General features: G+C 41.5%; 2 protein-coding genes across 2 annotated transcripts; one reads left to right on the plus strand and one right to left on the minus strand.

Annotated features, from left to right (window-relative positions):
• Nucleotides 1–2,729: 2,729 nt before the first annotated feature.
• LOC127496507 (uncharacterized) lies at nucleotides 2,730–6,334 on the minus strand. Its single transcript, XM_051864237.1, has 2 exons — nucleotides 5,961–6,334; nucleotides 2,730–4,520 (listed from the first exon to the last, which is right to left on the minus strand). Exons 1-2 carry the CDS (start codon nucleotides 6,123–6,125, stop codon nucleotides 3,372–3,374), a joined length of 1,314 nt encoding a protein of 437 aa, XP_051720197.1. The 5' UTR covers nucleotides 6,126–6,334; the 3' UTR covers nucleotides 2,730–3,371.
• A 588-nt stretch (nucleotides 6,335–6,922) lies between these two features.
• Nucleotides 6,923–17,826, plus strand: LOC127496375 (fizzy-related protein homolog). Its single transcript, XM_051864227.1, has 14 exons — nucleotides 6,923–7,047; nucleotides 9,182–9,283; nucleotides 9,465–9,593; nucleotides 9,740–9,803; nucleotides 10,668–10,798; nucleotides 11,020–11,102; nucleotides 11,617–11,800; nucleotides 13,340–13,405; nucleotides 13,473–13,575; nucleotides 13,653–13,837; nucleotides 15,352–15,585; nucleotides 15,924–16,028; nucleotides 16,569–16,661; nucleotides 16,988–17,826. Exons 2-14 carry the CDS (start codon nucleotides 9,212–9,214, stop codon nucleotides 17,027–17,029), a joined length of 1,491 nt encoding a protein of 496 aa, XP_051720187.1. The 5' UTR covers nucleotides 6,923–7,047; nucleotides 9,182–9,211; the 3' UTR covers nucleotides 17,030–17,826.
• The last annotated feature ends 830 nt before the right edge of the window (nucleotides 17,827–18,656 follow it).

Genomic DNA, 18,656 nt, shown 5'->3' on the forward strand with positions numbered 1-18,656 from the left:
ACAGCAACCACCTTTTACGGTTCCTATCAAATCAAAACAACAAGCTTATGCTGTGTTCACACCATAACTACCGTAATTAAGAGACGGCAACCCGTGACGTTCTAAACGGAGCAATTTATTCAGACTCAGAATTATGTGTATCCATGTCAACAGTATCAACTCTCCATGTTGTTTACGTTCATTATTATTGTAATGTTATGTGCTCTGAGACATGAGGTAGTTTAATGCCGTCTCTTGTGATTGCTTTGCCGAGAGCAGCTGTGTGTGTGTGTGTGTGTGTGTGTGTGTGTGTGCGTTCATGTGTTTTGGAGGAGGCGTGGCTTTGGACGGCGATTTGCTGGGAGGGTGGGATCGTATGCTTTCAATGCTAGGAGGCTAATGTTAGCATTTCCAAGATCACCTACTGCACCTTTAAGATGTTTTGTGAATACGGCCCGAGGACTCTAAGTCGTGGATGGTGTAAATATACACTTGTAAAGCAGGTTTATAAGTTTACACACTCCATTAGCAGTGAAGAGACATTAGGAAAGCCGGTGTGTTGCTGCTAGTATAAAATCACAAACCGAAACCAAGACTTCCATTCAGATAGGGATGTCCTGAATTTAGTAATCATTTTAATTATTTTTGACATCGCCATCTACTGGCCTGGCAGCAGAATACAGCGTTTTTATTCGTTTTCACAGATCTGTGTGAATGTGGATCCATTTGACAATACTGTTGTCTGTACATGAAAAACACAAAGGAAAAATTTTCCATTCTTAGTACATTGTTGTCACGTAAACTTACTCTTAGATGTCTCCCTCATCAAACACACCTGATTCAACTCATCAACTCGTTAGAAGAGACTCCAAGGCCGAAATTGCTAATTGCATAAAAATGGGACGAGAGGACCAGGCCTGGACTATTTATGCTGTAGTTTTAATATGTTTATATGCGGCAGTCGTCCGTGAGGGGCTGCTGCTTTACTTTCATTTAGTTATTTATTGTATAATTAAAGTATTATGTTGAACATTCGCCAGTTCCCGCCTTCTTCCCTGAGCCTTTAAAAATCGATCAGATGAAAGGATCTCAGGAGACAGGAAGTGAAGCTAACTTTGGATTTGGACGTGGCTTGATGCCTTCCCACCTCGGAATGCATCCTCTGAAGGCAGCTTTTTAAAGCTTTCGGATGCAGCCAATGGCTAGAGAATACCCATAATGCACTGTGATAGTCGCACTGAATGAATTCCTGCGTCTGACCAGAAGACTGTGGCCGCAGTGGACTATATTAGTGGAATAATGTAGGGAATAGTGAATGATTTTGAACACAGCTCAAGACCTCAGATGTGTGTCAGATAAGAGAGACGGGTTTGAGAAGCACTGCCATTATACACTCCTCTCTGAGAATTACACGGAGGGTTCGTCAATAACTTAAAATAACACTAGCATTTCACGTTCATCCTTAGGAAACGGTGTCATTTGTGTCTCCATGACAAACATTATTTGATCGCTTTAACTCTGTTTAGTGTGTGATGCAAAGAAATGCATTCATGTTTTCATCTGATTATCAGACAGTTTGTTATAATAGGTTATATAGAATACTAAAATTGCTTTATGTCTTTGAGGATTTGTGCTGTAATGTACAAATAATGTAATGTAATGTAATGTAATGTGTTGTCATCAACCCTCCTAACATTCTGAATATCACAACAAAACATGTTTTGGAGGGAAAAAGAATACAATATTTTCCTCCAATCATAATGTAGCGCTGTAGGGTTAGTAATGATATATATCAGGATTTGGAGTGAACAATAGCGGTCCATCAGTGTCTACGATGATCCGGCCATGATCTCTTGAAAGTTCAACAGAAACTTTGTCAAATGAAGTGACTGAAAAAAAGCACCATTTTTTAATGGATAAGAAATATCCAGCATAAAGAGTACAAAATAAATCAAGATATAATCTATTCATAGTATCAATAAAGATTATAAAGTGAAGGAAAGTTGAAACATGTGACACTTTTTCTCTTACCTGTAAATGAACATGCACTCCACAATTCCCAAACGCTGCTTTTTGCTACAAATGGGACACAAAAAAAAGGCTGACAAAAATGGAGGGGAAAATCCTTCTCTATGAAGCTGTGTGCGAACTACCGAGGGCCGTGTGTGATCTACATGCTGACGGACCCTACACTTCCTCCTCAGCCTCTTTGAAGAAGACCTCCGACATCAGGAGGGTCCAGAAGGCGATGGATATGGACACGTTGACCACGACCATGAAGATCATGAGCGGATGCAGCATGCTGACAGCCTGCTGGAAACCTTTCTCTGAGGTCGTGTGAGTGTGTGAGCGTGTGACAGCGCGTCCGTCTCTCTCTCTCTCTCTCTCTCCAGAGATGAAGATAATCCGGCTTGCAGCGAGACGGGAGTGACCGCAAACAAGGGATAGAGAAAGTTCAACCACAGCACATATGAACCCAGCAGGACATGTGATCGCTATATTACCGTACGCTTATCTACGGGTCACTGCCCCTGTTTCCTATATCTTCCAGAACTTTGAATGACCCTTGACCCTCATCTCAAGTCAACAGACATAATCCTCAGTATAATCAGACGCTTATTCATAATCTAAACCCTCACAAAGACAGATGGCACATCATGATGAGCACTAATAAAGGGATCACCCACACATGATCATTCTGTAATAATAATAATAATAATAATAATAATAGAAAAAAAAAACACAGAGACTTTTCTCAAAAAGTAACTGAATGAATTTATACGTTTGTCCATGAATTCATGACACACAATGCAGCATTAAAATCACAGAATATCATAATGAGAGAAATTTCCATCTTTTTCATGTTTAATGATTTGAAAGAATGTTAGTGAATGATTATTAAAACACATCCATACATTTAAAACAGTCTTTTTGAATAAGAACATTTATTTACGGTCACACTGCTGGGTCACATGATCGGGATACAAAAGCTTCTGAAAGTCCTTCATCAGATCCGTGCCTGTTTCTGCAGGATCTCTTCACTAACGTCACTCTTCATCATGATGTCTGAAATCTGGTACATTACTGGATGTATGACGTCAACTTCACACAAGTGTAGAGAATCACATTAACTAGCAACACCCTCCACTAACTAACCCTAACAAACACAACACTGACTGTCTTCAGCACTGGATCGCGCCGACCGACCGCGATCGGCCTTTAGCAGTTCAGATTCAACGAATGTCTGTCAGGTGTGTGTTGGCGCATCTTTCTTTAGTATAACTGACTCTTGCTGTAATGCTCTGCATCCTTTAAAATCACTGTCATCATTTACAGTCAAGTTCTGGAAAACACACAGCACATTTCCTCCGTTCACATCCACGACACACGTCCTAACAGGCCAGAGTCCTCTGCTGCTTCTCCTGCTGCAGGAAGTACTCGCAGAACAGAGCGCGCACTTCCTCTCCGTCCCGGTCGTCGGCCGACGGCGACACCTCGTCTGCGGGCTGCGGACTCTCCTCGTGCCGCACCGCCTCCTCCCAGCGCTCGTCAAACTCGTCGCCGTGAACCTCGCACACGTTGTGCAGGACGCAGCAGGCCAGGATCATGGTGGGAACCACGTCCATGCGGCAGTCGTTGCGCTTCAGCAGGCACTGCCAGCGCGCCCGCAGCCGCAGGAAGGCCTGGTCCACCACACTCCGGGCGCGCTCCAGCTTGCGGTTGAAGGCTCTCTGTCCGGCCGTGAGCTCGCTGGACTCGGGGTGGCTCTTCAGCAGCCAGCTCTTCAGCGGGTAGCCGGCGTCGCCCAGCATCAGGTAGCCCAGCGGGCGGCCCATGAAGTCCAGCGGCGGCTCGTGCAGCAGGAAGCCTCCGTCGCAGCCGCGCGCCCACAGCGTGGAGTTCTGAAGGATGGCCGAGTGCTCTGTGCTGCCCGGGAACCCGGCGCACACATCCCAGAACTGACCCAGGCCGTTGACGGCACCCTGCGTGACCACCGACAGCCAGCCGCGGCTGTTCCAGTAGTTGTCGGTGTTGCTGGACGGCGCGATGATGGGCACGTGGAGGCTGCCCACCGCGCCCACGCAGTGCGGGAAGCCCCAGCGCGTGGCGAAGAGCCGGGCCGCGTCCTCCAGCTCGTGCTCGCTGGGCGTGCGCAGGTAGAGCGGCCGCAGCAGCAGCACGATGGCGTGACACACGTCCCGCACACACTTGCAGACGGTGGAGCGGCCCACGCCGAACAGAGTGCTGATGGTGCGGTACTCCACGTTGGAGGCCAGACGCCACAGCGCCACGGCCACCCGTTTCTCCAGCGGCAGCGCCGGCCGCAGACGCGTGTCCTGCCGGTTGAGCCGCGGTTTCAGTTTACCGCACAGCAGGAAGAACGTCTCTTTGGTCATGCGAAACTTCTCCAGCCAATCGGACGGCTGGAACTCCCTCATCACCACCCGCTCCCACCAATCGGTGCTCTCGATGTTGCTCCAAACCCGCGTCGGACGTGCCGGAACGTCACTGATCGGACGAGACGTTTGAGCGATCATCATCTAGGAGAGGAGAACAAGTCTGTTAGAGTTATCTGCACAACTCTAGTCAACTCAGCTTTATTTCTACAGCGCTTTATACAGTACCGATCGATTCAAAGCAGCTTCACAGTAATAAACAGGAAAATAACACAAACTTCATCAAATATGAGACACATTCTGCTCTACAGAAGACAATTATTTTTCAGATCAACTCAGTTCAGTTCAATAACTCAATAACTAATAACAGATGATATTAAGCCTTGAGCGTCTTTAGGGACATTCTTTTTCAGTGTTTTATCATTTTGCCTGTGTTAATCCCAACTACATACATTTTGGCACAAAAGTATTTATTGCATTTTTTTTTTTTTTTTTTAAAAGAGTGTAATTTTACTATTTTATCCTCATTTCCTTTAAAGGGATAGTTTACCCAAAAATGAAAATTCTGTCACCCTCAAGTTGTTCCGAACCTGTATGAGTGTCTTTGTTCTGTTGAACTAAAAAGAAGATATTTTAAAGAATGATAGTAATTAATCAGTTGCTGATCCCCATTGACTTCCATTATAGAAAAAAAAAAACACTATGGAAGTCAATTGTTAATGTCAACTGTTCGATTACCAGCGTTCTTCAAAATATCTTCTTTTGAGTTCAACATGTTATATTAAATATATATGTTATATAAAATAATGTTCATAATGAGATTAATCTTAAGTCTCAAAGGCTTCACATTTTTATGATGGTTTTTGAGACATTATGCGAAGTTCTAACCTGTGTGGATATAAAATATAGCCTGAAAGGATATGAGAAGCAACATTATAGTTTACACTGAAAAGAGAAAGAGTTTGCATTCAGACGTGCTGTGAACCATCACACACACACACACACACACACACACACGAAGAAACATTCAAGGGTAAAATCTGATCAAAACAATCATCATCAGTCATTATATTATCCTATAATTGGCTCTATGGGGAAACTTAGTTGGCATTTTGTCTCATAATTTCAATGGCAGGCCAATCACATGTTATTTTCTTGATCAGATTTGAACTAAAATAAATAATAAAAATATTGCGAACCTTAACCATGTACCCAACACAGTTCACAGTAAATTAAATATATACTCCTTGACATAAAGTATAGAATAAACTGAGAGGACAGTGTTCGTTTAAGAAGCACATATGAAAACATCATCACATGATGCTGCTGGTCGCATGCTGTAGTTTTAACCCATTTTAGGGTTGTTTAATCAGTAACAGAGTTGACAGACATAAGCAAAGTAAAACCTTATCTTTAAATAATTTAAACTTGTTCTAAAAAATCTTTTTTATTCATTATTTTGAACTCAATGCCCTCTCTAGGTGGCGCTGCGGGGTCATTTATACTGACCCTGATGTGGATTTCAGTATTTAAAGGCTGATATCAGATGAATATTGTTGTTCTCATGAATGTCTGATCGCTCACCATGATCATCCTCTTGTGTCTCTGATGAAAATACTGTCTGTGCGCGACGCGCCGCTGCACCTCGCGTCTGCGCTGCGCGTCCGCGCTGGTGACGTCACGCCGCCGCTTCATCAGCACGTAACTGAGCGTGAACATGAGCGAGCGCAGCGTCTCGTCGTTGGCCATGTTTCCGCCTTTAATTTCACCTCGGAGGTCCAAACGCCACGGCAGAAACGCGATATATTCGGCGACGAGCTGCAATCCGTCTAGTTATGCCGCGCACATTATTATTAGAGCGGACTCTACCAACACTTTCCTCACGCTGCTTCTGCTGCTGCTGTGTCGCTGCTCCTGTGACGTCACTCTGCAGCGCCGCCTGCTGGCCTGACGTCACATCCCAGTGAAGAGTTTTATCTGTAACAGAAGTTCATCCATGTGAAAATGTGCTGATGATTATTTTAAAGATGACAATCAAGTTGTATATTCATAACTGTACACAAATAAAATAATTTATGATGCTATCGGATTCTTTAAATTAAAAAGCAATCAAGACTTTTGTCATGTATTCTTCATTTGTATTTTTCCTTCTTATTTTTGATCTCTTCACTGTCCTTTTTCTTCTCTTTCTTTATGTTGGATTATCACATATTATATTGTTCCTTCAATAAAACTAAAATATGGCAGTATATTATGAATAGATAATAAAGAGTATTTAATGTTTAAATAATAAGATTTAAGGTCTTTTGCAAAGTAAATATACCCAGTATTTTTTTGTGTTAAAATAATAATGTTGTTATAATGTTAACATAATGCTAAAAATACTACTAATATTGATATATTTTTAAAAATACCCATTTATTAGTCTGTGTTATTCAGTGCACGAATTCACTAACACGCGACATACTTATTAAACATGCAAATTTTAAATCTTTTTAAAAAAAACTTTGTAAGGCTAGGATCACTTCCGCCATCCGTGTCCATGACAACCGAGACGCATCTTCCGAATGATGTCAGCGTCACATTACCCGTCATGCCTCGCGGTGGAAGGACAACAAGCAGCAGCTCGCGCAGAACCGGCTCTTCTTAAAGAATCAAAGCCACGAATCTGGTATGAACTTCAATCATTTCATTCGATGATCATCTGACACTTGTCTTATATGTCTCATCTTTGTCATGACGAGCCTTTTCTCGGTAAGAGCGGCTTCATGACGCGACACAGCGCTCGAGACTTCAGTGAAAGACTCACAACTAACAACAGATGAGCAGAATAAAGCGTGTAAACACGAAAATCATGCAGTACTCTGAGTTTATCATCTGATGAGAGCTGCAGCATTCTGTATAAACTCGTGTTTATATGGCTTTATTTTAGTTTGAGCTGCTGCTGGTGTTTGATCTGGATTAGAGATTCCTGTCATGATTCCTGTCATGATTCCTGTCATGATTCCTGTCATGAGTGATTCCTGTCATGATTCCTGTCATGATTCCTATTATGATTCCTGTCATGAGTGATTCCTGTTATGATTCCTGTCATGATTCCTGTTATGATTCCTGTCATGATTCCTGTCATGTATGGCAAGCCGTTTTGACTTTTATTCATTCTCAGGATATGAATTACTGATATCAACAATTCAGTTCTTGATATCAGGAATTACATTTCCACTAGTAACAATGTTAATTCTTGATATCTGTAATTGTATTTTCACTAGTGAAATGTCACCATAGGCTGCCATTCAAATTCAATTGTTGATATCAAGAATTGATTTCTTACTAGTTGAAATTCCAATTTCACATATCAGAAATACAATTCTTACTATTTTTGATATCAATAATTACTTTGTTACTAGTGCAAATATCTATTCTTGATATCAACAACTGAATTGCTAATAGTAACAATGTTAATTTTTGATATCAATAATTTGATTGTCACTAGTGACAATGTTAGTTTCTGGTATCATGAATGTGATTGTTACTAGTAAGAAAGCCATTTTAGATATCTGAAATTATATTGATATCAGAAATACATTTTCAGGTATTAAAAATTAACATTTTTACTAGTAGCAATTCAATTGTTGATATCATGAACTGACGTTTCAACTAGTGCCAAATTAATTCTTGATATCAAAAATTCACATTTTTACTAGTAATAATGTAATTATTGATATCAAAAATTATGATTTTTACTAGTAAGAATTGTATTTCTGATATGTGAAATTGGAATTTCAACTAGTAAGAAATCAATTCTTGATATCAACAATTGAATTTGAATGGCAGCCCTTGGTGACATTTCACTAGTAAAAATACAATTACAGATGTCAAGAATTAACATTGTTACTAGTGGAAATGTAATTCTTGATATCAAGAACTGAATTGTTGATATCAATAATTCATATCTTGAGAATGAATAAAAGTCAAAACGGCTTGCCATAGTAATGAGTGATTCCTGTCACAACTGTCTCTATTCATTAGTCCTCGTTCTGTGTAGAGTAATTAGATGTATGTTATAGGATCCGCTCATGAATATGTATTTGTTTCTGTCACTATCATTCTTATTGAAAGTGATTTAGTGAATGATGACTGAATGACCTGGTTCTGGTCCCGTAGACCCTCAGCGGGACACGTGTGTCTCTCTTGGACCGGATGAGGTGTAAAAGCAGGTGTTTGTGATGTTAGGAACCACTGACCCATGAGAGTGAATGAATGAATGGACAGACGTGTTTTGAGAAGGAATATAGGGAATCTCTGATGTTCCTTCATCATGCTCACTTTAGTATTATTAGAAAGGCAGCTCAGTTGTATGGACGGGTTAGGGTTAGGCCCATTCTGCCACATATAAAAATCCTGCTGAAGTTATAATTATAACATATTAAGTCACATTTATGAGATTAAAAGTTGACATAAGAAGTTGAAATTGATGTTATAATGATGTCATAGAAAGTCAATTTTTTTGTCAATTTAGATTTTTTAAAATCTCAATTATGACTTAGTATGTCATAATTTCCACTTTTTATCTCATAATTATGACTTAGTATGTCATAATTCTGAATTTTTGTGTCAATAATAAGACGTAGCAGATCATGATTTGTTTCTGATATGGCAGAAATGTCTCTGCACTGTTTCATCTGTTTCTGCGACTCTGTTCAAACAGCTACGGTTCATGCGAGTGCTCGAGTCCCGTGTCTCTGCCGTGTCCTTCTGACTCATGATTGTTGACACATGTGACTCGTGAGCATTTATCTCCACAGGAACAGGAACTGCTCTTTTCTCACTCAGTCATGGACCAAGACTACGAGAGCCGGCTCTTACGACAGATCAACATTCAGAACGACAACTCGTCCAGTCCTGTCGTAAGTTCAGTTTGACTTCACATGTGTACATATACACATACAACAGTGTGCTGTAACCTCTACATCAGTGAGGTTTGACTGTAATCAGTGTCTGTTTGTGGTGTCTGGAGTCGTTTGGCTCATTCATTTACTCTGGTCATCGTGACACTCATTCAGATCATTAATCGTGTGTCTTCTGCAGAAAGTGCCGGAGGTGATGCGAGCCCTGACGCCCACAAACTCGCCGCTGTCCTCGCCCAGTAAACACGGAGACAGGTTCATCCCGTCCCGCGCCGGAGCCAACTGGAGCGTCAACTTCCATCGCATCCATGTGAGTCACAGCCAATCACAGCCTGCTTCATCCTGTCACGTCCAATCGCAGCTCCAGGCATTTCGCCCAAACCACCTGATCATCAGCAAACACATTGTTGCTTTTATTTACTTTTCTTTTCTCATTAATGTCTCTTTTGCTTGCAGGAGAATGAAAAATCACAGAATCAGAACAGGAAGACCAAAGACGGCGGGTCAGACAGCAGCAAAGGTGACGTCAGTCCTCGTGTTCTGAATCAGCGCTGTTTCCCAGACAGACATTGATGCATTGAGCAGACGCTTTTATCCAGACATGAACTTACAAAACTTACAAAACATGAACGAAAGCAATTTGTCAAAGAGCAATAATATTTGCAGTATACAGATGTGTGTGAGTGTTTCATCAACGAACAAATCATTTCATCTTTGTTCCACTGAATATAGATTAATATTAGATTATATTTGTGTTGGAGTCAGTTAATGAACCGCTGCTAATAGAGATCAGATAGAGAGCACATGACCATCTCTACACAGATGTACATGAGCTCTGAGACTAAGCCATGATATTTGCTTTGTTTTAAAAAAATCACCTTCCTCTTCAAGAACTAAGCTACCCATAATCCTCAGCGCTCGGTCACTCCCATGAAGCACTGCAAATGATGCGACGAGTCTACTTTTGTACGTATAAATATTTGAAATAAAATTCTTGAGTTACTTTTAGTTATGAAGTTCATTTTGCACATCATTTATGTTTTAATAAATCATTTGCAATGCTTCATGGGATGTGGTTTCTTTTATGTACACAGTCGTGTGCTGTATCTCTGATTTTCAAACGAGGAATGATTGTGATGGTTTGGTTGACGTCTCCGTGTTTGTGGAGAACATGAATGTGAATAATCCCAAGGCTGCTGCAGTGTTTTGCTCTGTCACATGAATTTTCCATAATTCAAGCATTATTTGTGTTTGGAGAGTGTTTCATTCATTCCCTCTTCCTTTTCACAAACATTCGTGCGAGTCTTTCCTCACCAGGGTCTGTAACCATGATGATACACTCACGTTTGAATTCGCTTTCGCTAACTCTCGTCTCTCTGCTCAGCGGATGGATTGGCGTATTCAGCGCTGTTGAAGAACGAGCTGTTGGGCGCAGGAATAGAGAAGGTGCAGGACCCGCAGACCGAAGACCGCCGACTGCAGCCGTCCACGCCTGAGAAGAGGAGACTGTTCAGCGTGAGCGACACGACTGTCTGTCTATCTGTCCGTCTGTCTGTCTCTCCATCCACCCTCTTGTCTGATTGTCTCGCCATCAAAACTCTCTCCACCACTTTCTTTTCTGCTGACATCACCTTTCTTCCAGCTCTGTTGCTGATGATACAGTGTCTTCTATGTGAGTTTGCATCATTGTGAGTCTTGACACTGTGTGTGTGTGTGTGTGTGTGTGTGTGTTGCAGTATTCTCTGAGTGCCAAGCGTTCTCTTCCTGATGACGGTAACAGCGTGTCGCCGTTCTCCCTGTCGCCCGTCAGCAGTAACAGGTGAGAGTGTCGATCTACAGGCTCCTTGAAGAGCTTTGAAAGCACAAGGATGATGGATTTTGTGTGTCAGTACAAAGATTTGCTGTGTATTTTTAGTGACAAACAGGTCACAAGTCCAGATCACATTTCAAAATAAAATAAATTCTATTTTGCTTAAATAGACCAGTTACCATTAATATTTTCTTAGCATTGTGACTTTTTTAATTCACGGTTATTGAACAGAGTTAATCTGAATAACGACTTTATCATCTTCTGTAGAGCTTCTTTACAGCTGAATCTGAATTTCTCATTTGATGAAGTTTGCATCATCGATCGTCATTTTATTGTTTATCACTCTGAAGCTGCTTTGAAACGATCTGTACTGTATAAAGCGCTATAGAAATAAAGCTGACTTGACTTTAAGCATGAGTAAATATGCAAAATTATCATGAAAATAATGTCAGTGCTAAAATGCTAAAAACATTGCGAGTTTTCCTCAGATTCTCAGTTAAACGGCTGTATTTCTGTGCTGCAGTCAGAAGTTGTTGCGATCTCCACGCAAACCCACGCGGAAGATCTCCAAGATCCCGTTTAAAGTGCTGGATGCTCCGGAGCTGCAGGACGACTTCTACCTGAACCTGGTGGACTGGTCCTCACTGAACGTGCTGAGCGTCGGCCTCGGGACCTGCGTCTACCTGTGGAGCGCCTGCACCAGCCAGGTGTGTGTGTGTGGGGGGGTGTTGAAATGAAAGTGAGTGAATCTTTTTTGATGGTGAAACACAGTGTGGCTTTAGTGATTCTGCTTCCACTTGATAAAAACAAGATTATTTTTGGCAATGTATTTATGTAGGTTGTATTACACCAAATGAATCATTATCGTGTGAACAATCAGTCAGTGATTACAGTGATTTTGGTCTCATAATGAGCCGGACGCCCCCGGTCACACTGTGCTAGAGCAGGTTTTGATGCTTGAATGTTCATATTTAGGGCGCGAGCACCGATGGTGTGAGGACTCTATTGTAATTGCTCAGTCAATTATTCTTCTTCTTCGAAATGAATCGCATTTTTGAGGGCCTAAACATGCTCGAAAACTCATGAAACTTTTCACACGCATCAGAAGTGGTGAAAATATACGTCTGATATGGGTTTCAGAATTAGGTGTGGCAAAATGGCTTGATAGCGCCACCTACAAAATTTTAATTAAGTGCCTTTCACGCTACGTTTCATGTACAGGTATGAAATTCGTCAGACAGATGTAACAGCCCAGTACCTACAAAAAAAGTCCCTGGGTGCAAAATCTGTAAACCCAACAGGAAGTGAGATATTTTGAATTTTCTCTGCTAAATTTTTGCAGTTTTTGCCATTTCCAGACGTTGTACCTTAACGAACTCCTCCTAGAGTTTTTATCAGATCAACATCATATTTGGTCAGTCTAATCTAAAGGCCTTTGAGACATTAAATTGCGAAGATCTAGAGTTTTCACTGAAGGGCGTGTCCGTGGCGGCCTGACAAAATTCATTTTTTCGCCATGAAAGAGGAAGTTGTTGTAACTCGGGCATACAATGTCCGATCTGCCCCAAACTTCACATGTTTGATAATAGTCCTGACCTGAAGTGTCACCTGTTGGCAGCAGGAAGTGTGGCACATCGAAATGACTTTGCCATATTTCTCCTGTATTTACTCGCTTACATGCATGTCGCCACTGTTCACTGTTTTCATAAGGCCTCCGGGTGGTGGCCCCGGGTGCGAGGGCCCTTTCATCGCTGCTTGCAGCTCTAACTTTCCTCATATTCTCCATTGTTCAGCTCCTCTCTTCCCAGTCTGTCAGTAACGCTCTGTTTAGTTCCTGTCTCTATGAAGCCCCTCCTTCTGAACAGCACCATGTGCTCTGATTGGTCGGCTGGAGCAGTGTGTTGTGATTGGTGTTTGGGAAATGTCCCGCCCCTTACCATAACTGCCAGTTTCAACACACTACTAACTAGCTCAACCAGGCTCCGCCCCTTTATTCTGCGGATGAATTATTTAAATAAGGAATATTGTGAAGAAAACTCAAGATGGAGGCGTTTCAGAAACACTGACACTGATATAGAGAAGAATAATAATGAGCTTTTTCATGATCAGACAGCAACATTACACACTGAAGACAGATGAAGATGGAGAAAAGCAGAATAGATCCTCTTTGATTATGTGATGATATGATGTTTATGTAATAATTATGTGAAAGTGTGATCTTAATGGCAGTGTGTTTGTTTGCACAGGTGACGCGGTTGTGTGATCTGTCTGTGGAAGGAGACTCGGTCACGTCTGTGGGCTGGTCGGAGCGGGTGAGTTCAGCGCTCTGATGTGACACACGCGTGTGCCGCGTGACGCTGATGGTGACGTGTGTTTCAGGGGAATCTGGTGGCGGTGGGCACTCATAAAGGCTTGGTTCAGATCTGGGATGCGGCGGCGGGAAAGAAGCTGTCAGTGTTGGAGGGTCACACGGCTCGCGTGGGTGAGTGTGGGCGCGTGCGGATGCTGTTCCTCAGTGTGTCAGCGGACATCTGCATGCGTGTGTGTTGCGTGTCTCAGGTGCGCTGGCGTGGAACGTGGATCAGCTGTCGTCGGGCAGCAGGGACCGGCTGATCCTGCAGCGGGACATCCGAGCGCCGCCGCTGCAGTCCGAGCGGCGCCTGCAGGGCCACAGACAGGAAGTGTGTGGACTGAAGTGGAGCACCGACCACCAGCTGCTGGCGTCTGGAGGAAACGACAACAAGGTGCCGAGACACACTGGCATTCACTGCGGCAGCTGCGAGGCGTTTCTCTGCGTCAAACATCACGTACAGAAGATATTTGCTTGATCTCGTCATGAGCGTTCAGTGTAAATGGGGTCTAAAATGCTTTTTATGTCATTACAAAGCACGATTGTTTTCTTATGTATCAGAAATGGACTTCCATAGTCTTCAGTGTGACGCTTCCGAGAATATAATACCATGATTAAAGTCCCCTTGTAGTCAAAAATTTAATCTCTTAAAACTCATCTTTGATCACCAAAGTGACATATTTAAACATTTTTTCCTGTGAAAAAAAAACGTGTTCATGCCTTAAAATAGCCTGAATGTAACTCTACACCTTTGCTTCATTTAATATACACGGATCTATGAATATGCTAATTAGCCCCACCTCCACTCACTCGCACGAGCTCAGAGATCCACTCGGTCAACTTACTGATGTAAACACTGCGATGGTATCACTTTTTACAACATCTGACACATGACGGTAATTAATATGATTAGCCTTTTGCTTGACTACATTATCAAACAGCTAATGATAACGTGTTGCTAATGTTACACAAACCATGTTCCCATTCACGAGTCAGACAGCTGTCTTCTAACAATCAGTATCCTTAGAGACGCTTTGAACACCTTAGAACGTCATTGGAGAAAAGCATATTCATCATAACAGTAATATACATCATACGCCCACTATATCGCTAAATCTACCTGATTTCTCGTATCAACAGAAAAAAATATACCGGGATATATTCTCTTGAGACTCCTTCTTCAGAGCGGTCATGGTTAATGATATGCTAAAGCCGCCCACACGCTGACGTGATCAAGGTAGTTTGTGACATCACAAACACCAGCGATTTCCAACCGCGTTTTTGAAACTGTCTTTAGATCACTGCAGTTTTAAAGCGAAAATACTCAGCAATGGTGTTAATTTATGATAAATTTGCACATGGTTTGTCTTAAAGCACAATAAAAACACATAAACAACATCAAAAACTTGATTTTCACCACAGGTGGACTTTAATCTGTGTTAAAAATGAACGTTTATTTAGAAGCAGATGTGTGCTGATGATTTGGTGCTGTTTATTTATTTATTGACGTTTTTTCTGTGCTTTAACATGCAGTGACTTAGTGAGTCGAGTCGGCTTTATTTCTGCAGCACTTTATCCAATACAGATGTGCCGCGTCCTAAATCAAATCACCACCCTTAAAAAAAGTATGTTCTATATGTGAATATGGGTAGTATAGTGTAATTTGGATGTGTTGTTACTGTCACATGACCTACTGTACCGGCGTCAGTCGCGTCGCTTCACTGTCATTCGTAAATCCTCTCCCGTGGCCTCATGGGAGAGTAAAGTGTCCATCACATGGTCATCCGGGGACTTTTCGCCTACTGTTTATTGAACACTATATAGTAGGGAAGTTTTTTATTTGGACGCAGTGATGGTGTGACAGCAGCTTCTCTCTCGGTGTGTGTGTGTGTGTGTGTGTGTGTGCAGCTGTTGGTGTGGAATCACTCCAGCGTTCTGCCCGTGCAGCAGTACACCGAGCACCTGGCCGCAGTGAAGGCCATCGCCTGGTCTCCGCACCAGCACGGGCTGCTGGCCTCCGGCGGCGGGACGGCCGACCGCTGCATCCGCTTCTGGAACACGCTGACGGGTCAGCCGCTGCAGTGCAGTGACACCGGCTCGCAGGTCTGCAACCTGGCCTGGTCCAAACACACCAACGAACTGGTACGTCACCATCGGCTCTTTCACAGCGTCTGTGCTGCTAAACCAGTACAGTGAGTTTTATTTATCAGAGCTTTGGATTCTGTACACTGTAAAAAAATAAAATAAAATTTCAAAGTTGTAAATAAAACAGAGATTACTGGAGTACATTTTAAAAGAAAATACTATTTTAGTCTTTCTCCTTAAAAAGCATATCAGTGTTTCTTCCCGTTTCTTTTTTACTGTGAAATTTACTAGCAATATCAGTGTGAAAGCATATCTGTGAGAGCATAGGAAGTATTATTTTATCATTCCCATGAGCCTCCAGAGAAGTTTAAGTTTGTCTCTCTGTCTGTCTGCAGGTCAGCACTCATGGATATTCCCAGAATCAGATCCTGGTGTGGAAGTATCCGTCTCTTACTCAGGTCGCTAAGCTAACGGGTCATTCCTACAGAGTCCTTTACCTGGTAAGATCAGACTAACCAGTTATTGTGACTCACTGCTAAAGAGGATAAATCTAGATAAACTCAGCAGTCGACTGCTCAGATATTGGATGACTAGTAAACACCCTAACCATTGTACCTGAAAGTGTAAAGACCCGATCACATGAAGAACGATGAAGATATAGTTCTGAATGTAAAAGAATATCAGAGTTCACAGCACAACTGTAACGATAACGACACAGAGGAACGATATCGCTGGAATCACTTTAATGATTTCATTTTCCAGCTGATGAACCATAAAAACATTGACAGCCAATCAGAATCCAGCCTGCTTTAAGAGCTCGAGTATTTAAAGAGACAGATGACAAAACTGAGAACAAACAGAACGATTTCGTGCGCTGGACTGAACGCTGATATAGTTATGGTTATAGTTATGGTTCTTGGTGTGAACGGGCCTTTAGTCAGAGTTTGAGAGAATCTGTGAAATGAATCTCAGCGTTTAGCAGACACTAATCCAGCAGCTTGATGTGACGGTCAGTTGTGTGACTGAAGTGTGTTTTTAAGGCCATGTCTCCAGACGGAGAAGCCATCGTCACAGGAGCCGGAGACGAGACGCTGCGATTCTGGAACGTTTTCAGCAAAATGAGATCCACGAAGGTACAAATCATGTGTTTAAACACACTCCGATGGTGAAAACCTTCATTATCATTATAAATATTAACAAATGAAAGAGTTTAGGGGGAAAATAGTGATAAAATGTTCAATAAAACAATTGAAAGTAACTTTTATATTACTGTATTATAGAGCAGCACACAGACATTGACAAATGCATTAGCTTGAAAATAATACATTTATTTGTTTTACCAAAATATATCAGGCCGACACTTCAGAACAACTGCTATCATTATACATAAAAATTTAATTATACATTTAACGTCAGAAATGAAATGATGAAGGTTTTCGTCTGTCTTTCGTCTCTTCAGGAATCCATATCAGTTCTGAATCTCTTCACAAGGATCCGATAATATTAGAGACATTACAGAAATATCCTAGAAGTCAATGAACTGATCATCAGTCATGTGACCTCTCCATCTTCCTCTGGTGCTGTTTGACAACAGGAAGTGATGGAGGGTGGAACAGGAAGTCAGTACTGCCAAATAACTGAGTGTGTCTTTGATTGTTTTCTGTCACCGCAGTGCTTTCCCATTTTGCAGATTAATATTATTGTTGTTATACAGATGATTATTATGATTTGTTTTATTATCGTGTGTCTGTGGTGACGGTCTGCCTTACGTTGTGATTATGGGATTATGAGACGATTTTGTTTCTTTTAATGGAAAAAAACTAAATTTTTAGAGCTCTTTACAATCAACATTTTATAAACAACAAATTTTAGTTTCCACATCTACTTCAAAGTCTCTAATCGTTTGGGTTTGACTCGTTTGGCTCGATAGAGATTATGAACTCAATCAGATGAAAATGTCCAGACTCTCTTTGGATATTTCTGTCATTTCTAATCGTTCCAGAAAGATCCGCTCAGACGTGATTCAGGTTCAAGAATCCGTTCAGGTGATTATTTTCCTCTAGTTGTTTACATGTTTTTCAAGCGAGTTTTATTATTTGTATTATTATTGTGGAGTGAATGATGGGATGGAGTGTCTGTTATTTATTGGTTTGGAGGCAGTGATTGTGTGTTTAACGACGAGTGTTCGGTGCCGTTAACGGCTGAATCAGTAAAACAGCCTTAAAGAATCAAACTACAAACAAAAGAACAGAACAGTTAAAAAGACAATGAAAATGCATTAAAAACATGTTCCACATATTGTATGTGTCTGTGTTTTTGTCATGTGTGTCGCTTACTTTCAAGGGACCTTGCTAGAGTACAAGCATCTTCAAATGAGCGTTTCTGCATCTCAATAGTGTGTGTCCTTCTGAGAACACAAGACTGAACATGACATTCAGACGCAAACATGAATCTATCTATCTATCGATCTATCTGTCTGTCTAATAATAATAATAATAATGATTATCAGACACACAGCAGCGGACACTGTGTGGTGTGTGAATCTCACGATCAGCCAAATGAAGATCTTCTGGATCTTTTAACATTCATGAGCGTCCTGGATCACGTGTGATTCCCACAATGCTTCTCTGATTAGAGACAAACGGCCAAACCCTATAAACACTTGTGAATCTCCTGCAACCTGTCGGTAACATGTTTAGGTCTCATTTCATTTCAAAATCAAAAGGAAAACATTATATTTATACTAGACTCTTGTGACATTATGTTCACAACAAATTCACTCCCAAATTGTCATGACGTAATGTGAAGAAATGACATTGTGAATACAGATTATAAATCATCCTTTCTGGACACAATGATTTTGAGTTGAAATGTGACCTGAAAATTCACTCTTTAAAAAAAGGTTCTTTAGATTATTAAATGTTCTTCACACTAAGAAAAATGGTTCTTTTAAGAACTGATCACTGAAAGGTTCTTTGGGGAACCAAACATGGTTCTTCTATTACATCACTGTGAAAAAGCCCTTTGGGAAGCTTTATTTTTAAGAGTGTAATTGAGTGTAATTTCACCATCATCAGTGAGATCGACCCGATCCATTACGAGTCTTTCTTCTGCGGTAGTTTTACGGT

This window comes from Ctenopharyngodon idella, chromosome 2 (assembly GCF_019924925.1).
Source record: "Ctenopharyngodon idella isolate HZGC_01 chromosome 2, HZGC01, whole genome shotgun sequence".
Classification (NCBI taxonomy): domain Eukaryota; kingdom Metazoa; phylum Chordata; class Actinopteri; order Cypriniformes; family Xenocyprididae; genus Ctenopharyngodon; species Ctenopharyngodon idella.

Coding starts and splice junctions, on each gene's coding strand:
- LOC127496375 (XM_051864227.1), top strand. CDS start 9,212: ATGGACCAAGACTACGAGAGCCGGCTCTTACGACAGATCAACATTCAG. Junction 10,799..11,019: donor AGAAGAGGAGACTGTTCAGC/GTGAGCGACACG, acceptor TGTGTGTTGCAG/TATTCTCTGAGTGCCAAGCG. Junction 13,576..13,652: donor GGGTCACACGGCTCGCGTGG/GTGAGTGTGGGC, acceptor TGCGTGTCTCAG/GTGCGCTGGCGTGGAACGTG.
- LOC127496507 (XM_051864237.1), bottom strand. CDS start 6,125: ATGGCCAACGACGAGACGCTGCGCTCGCTCATGTTCACGCTCAGTTAC. Junction 4,521..5,960: donor GACACAAGAGGATGATCATG/GTGAGCGATCAG, acceptor CTCCTCTCCTAG/ATGATGATCGCTCAAACGTC.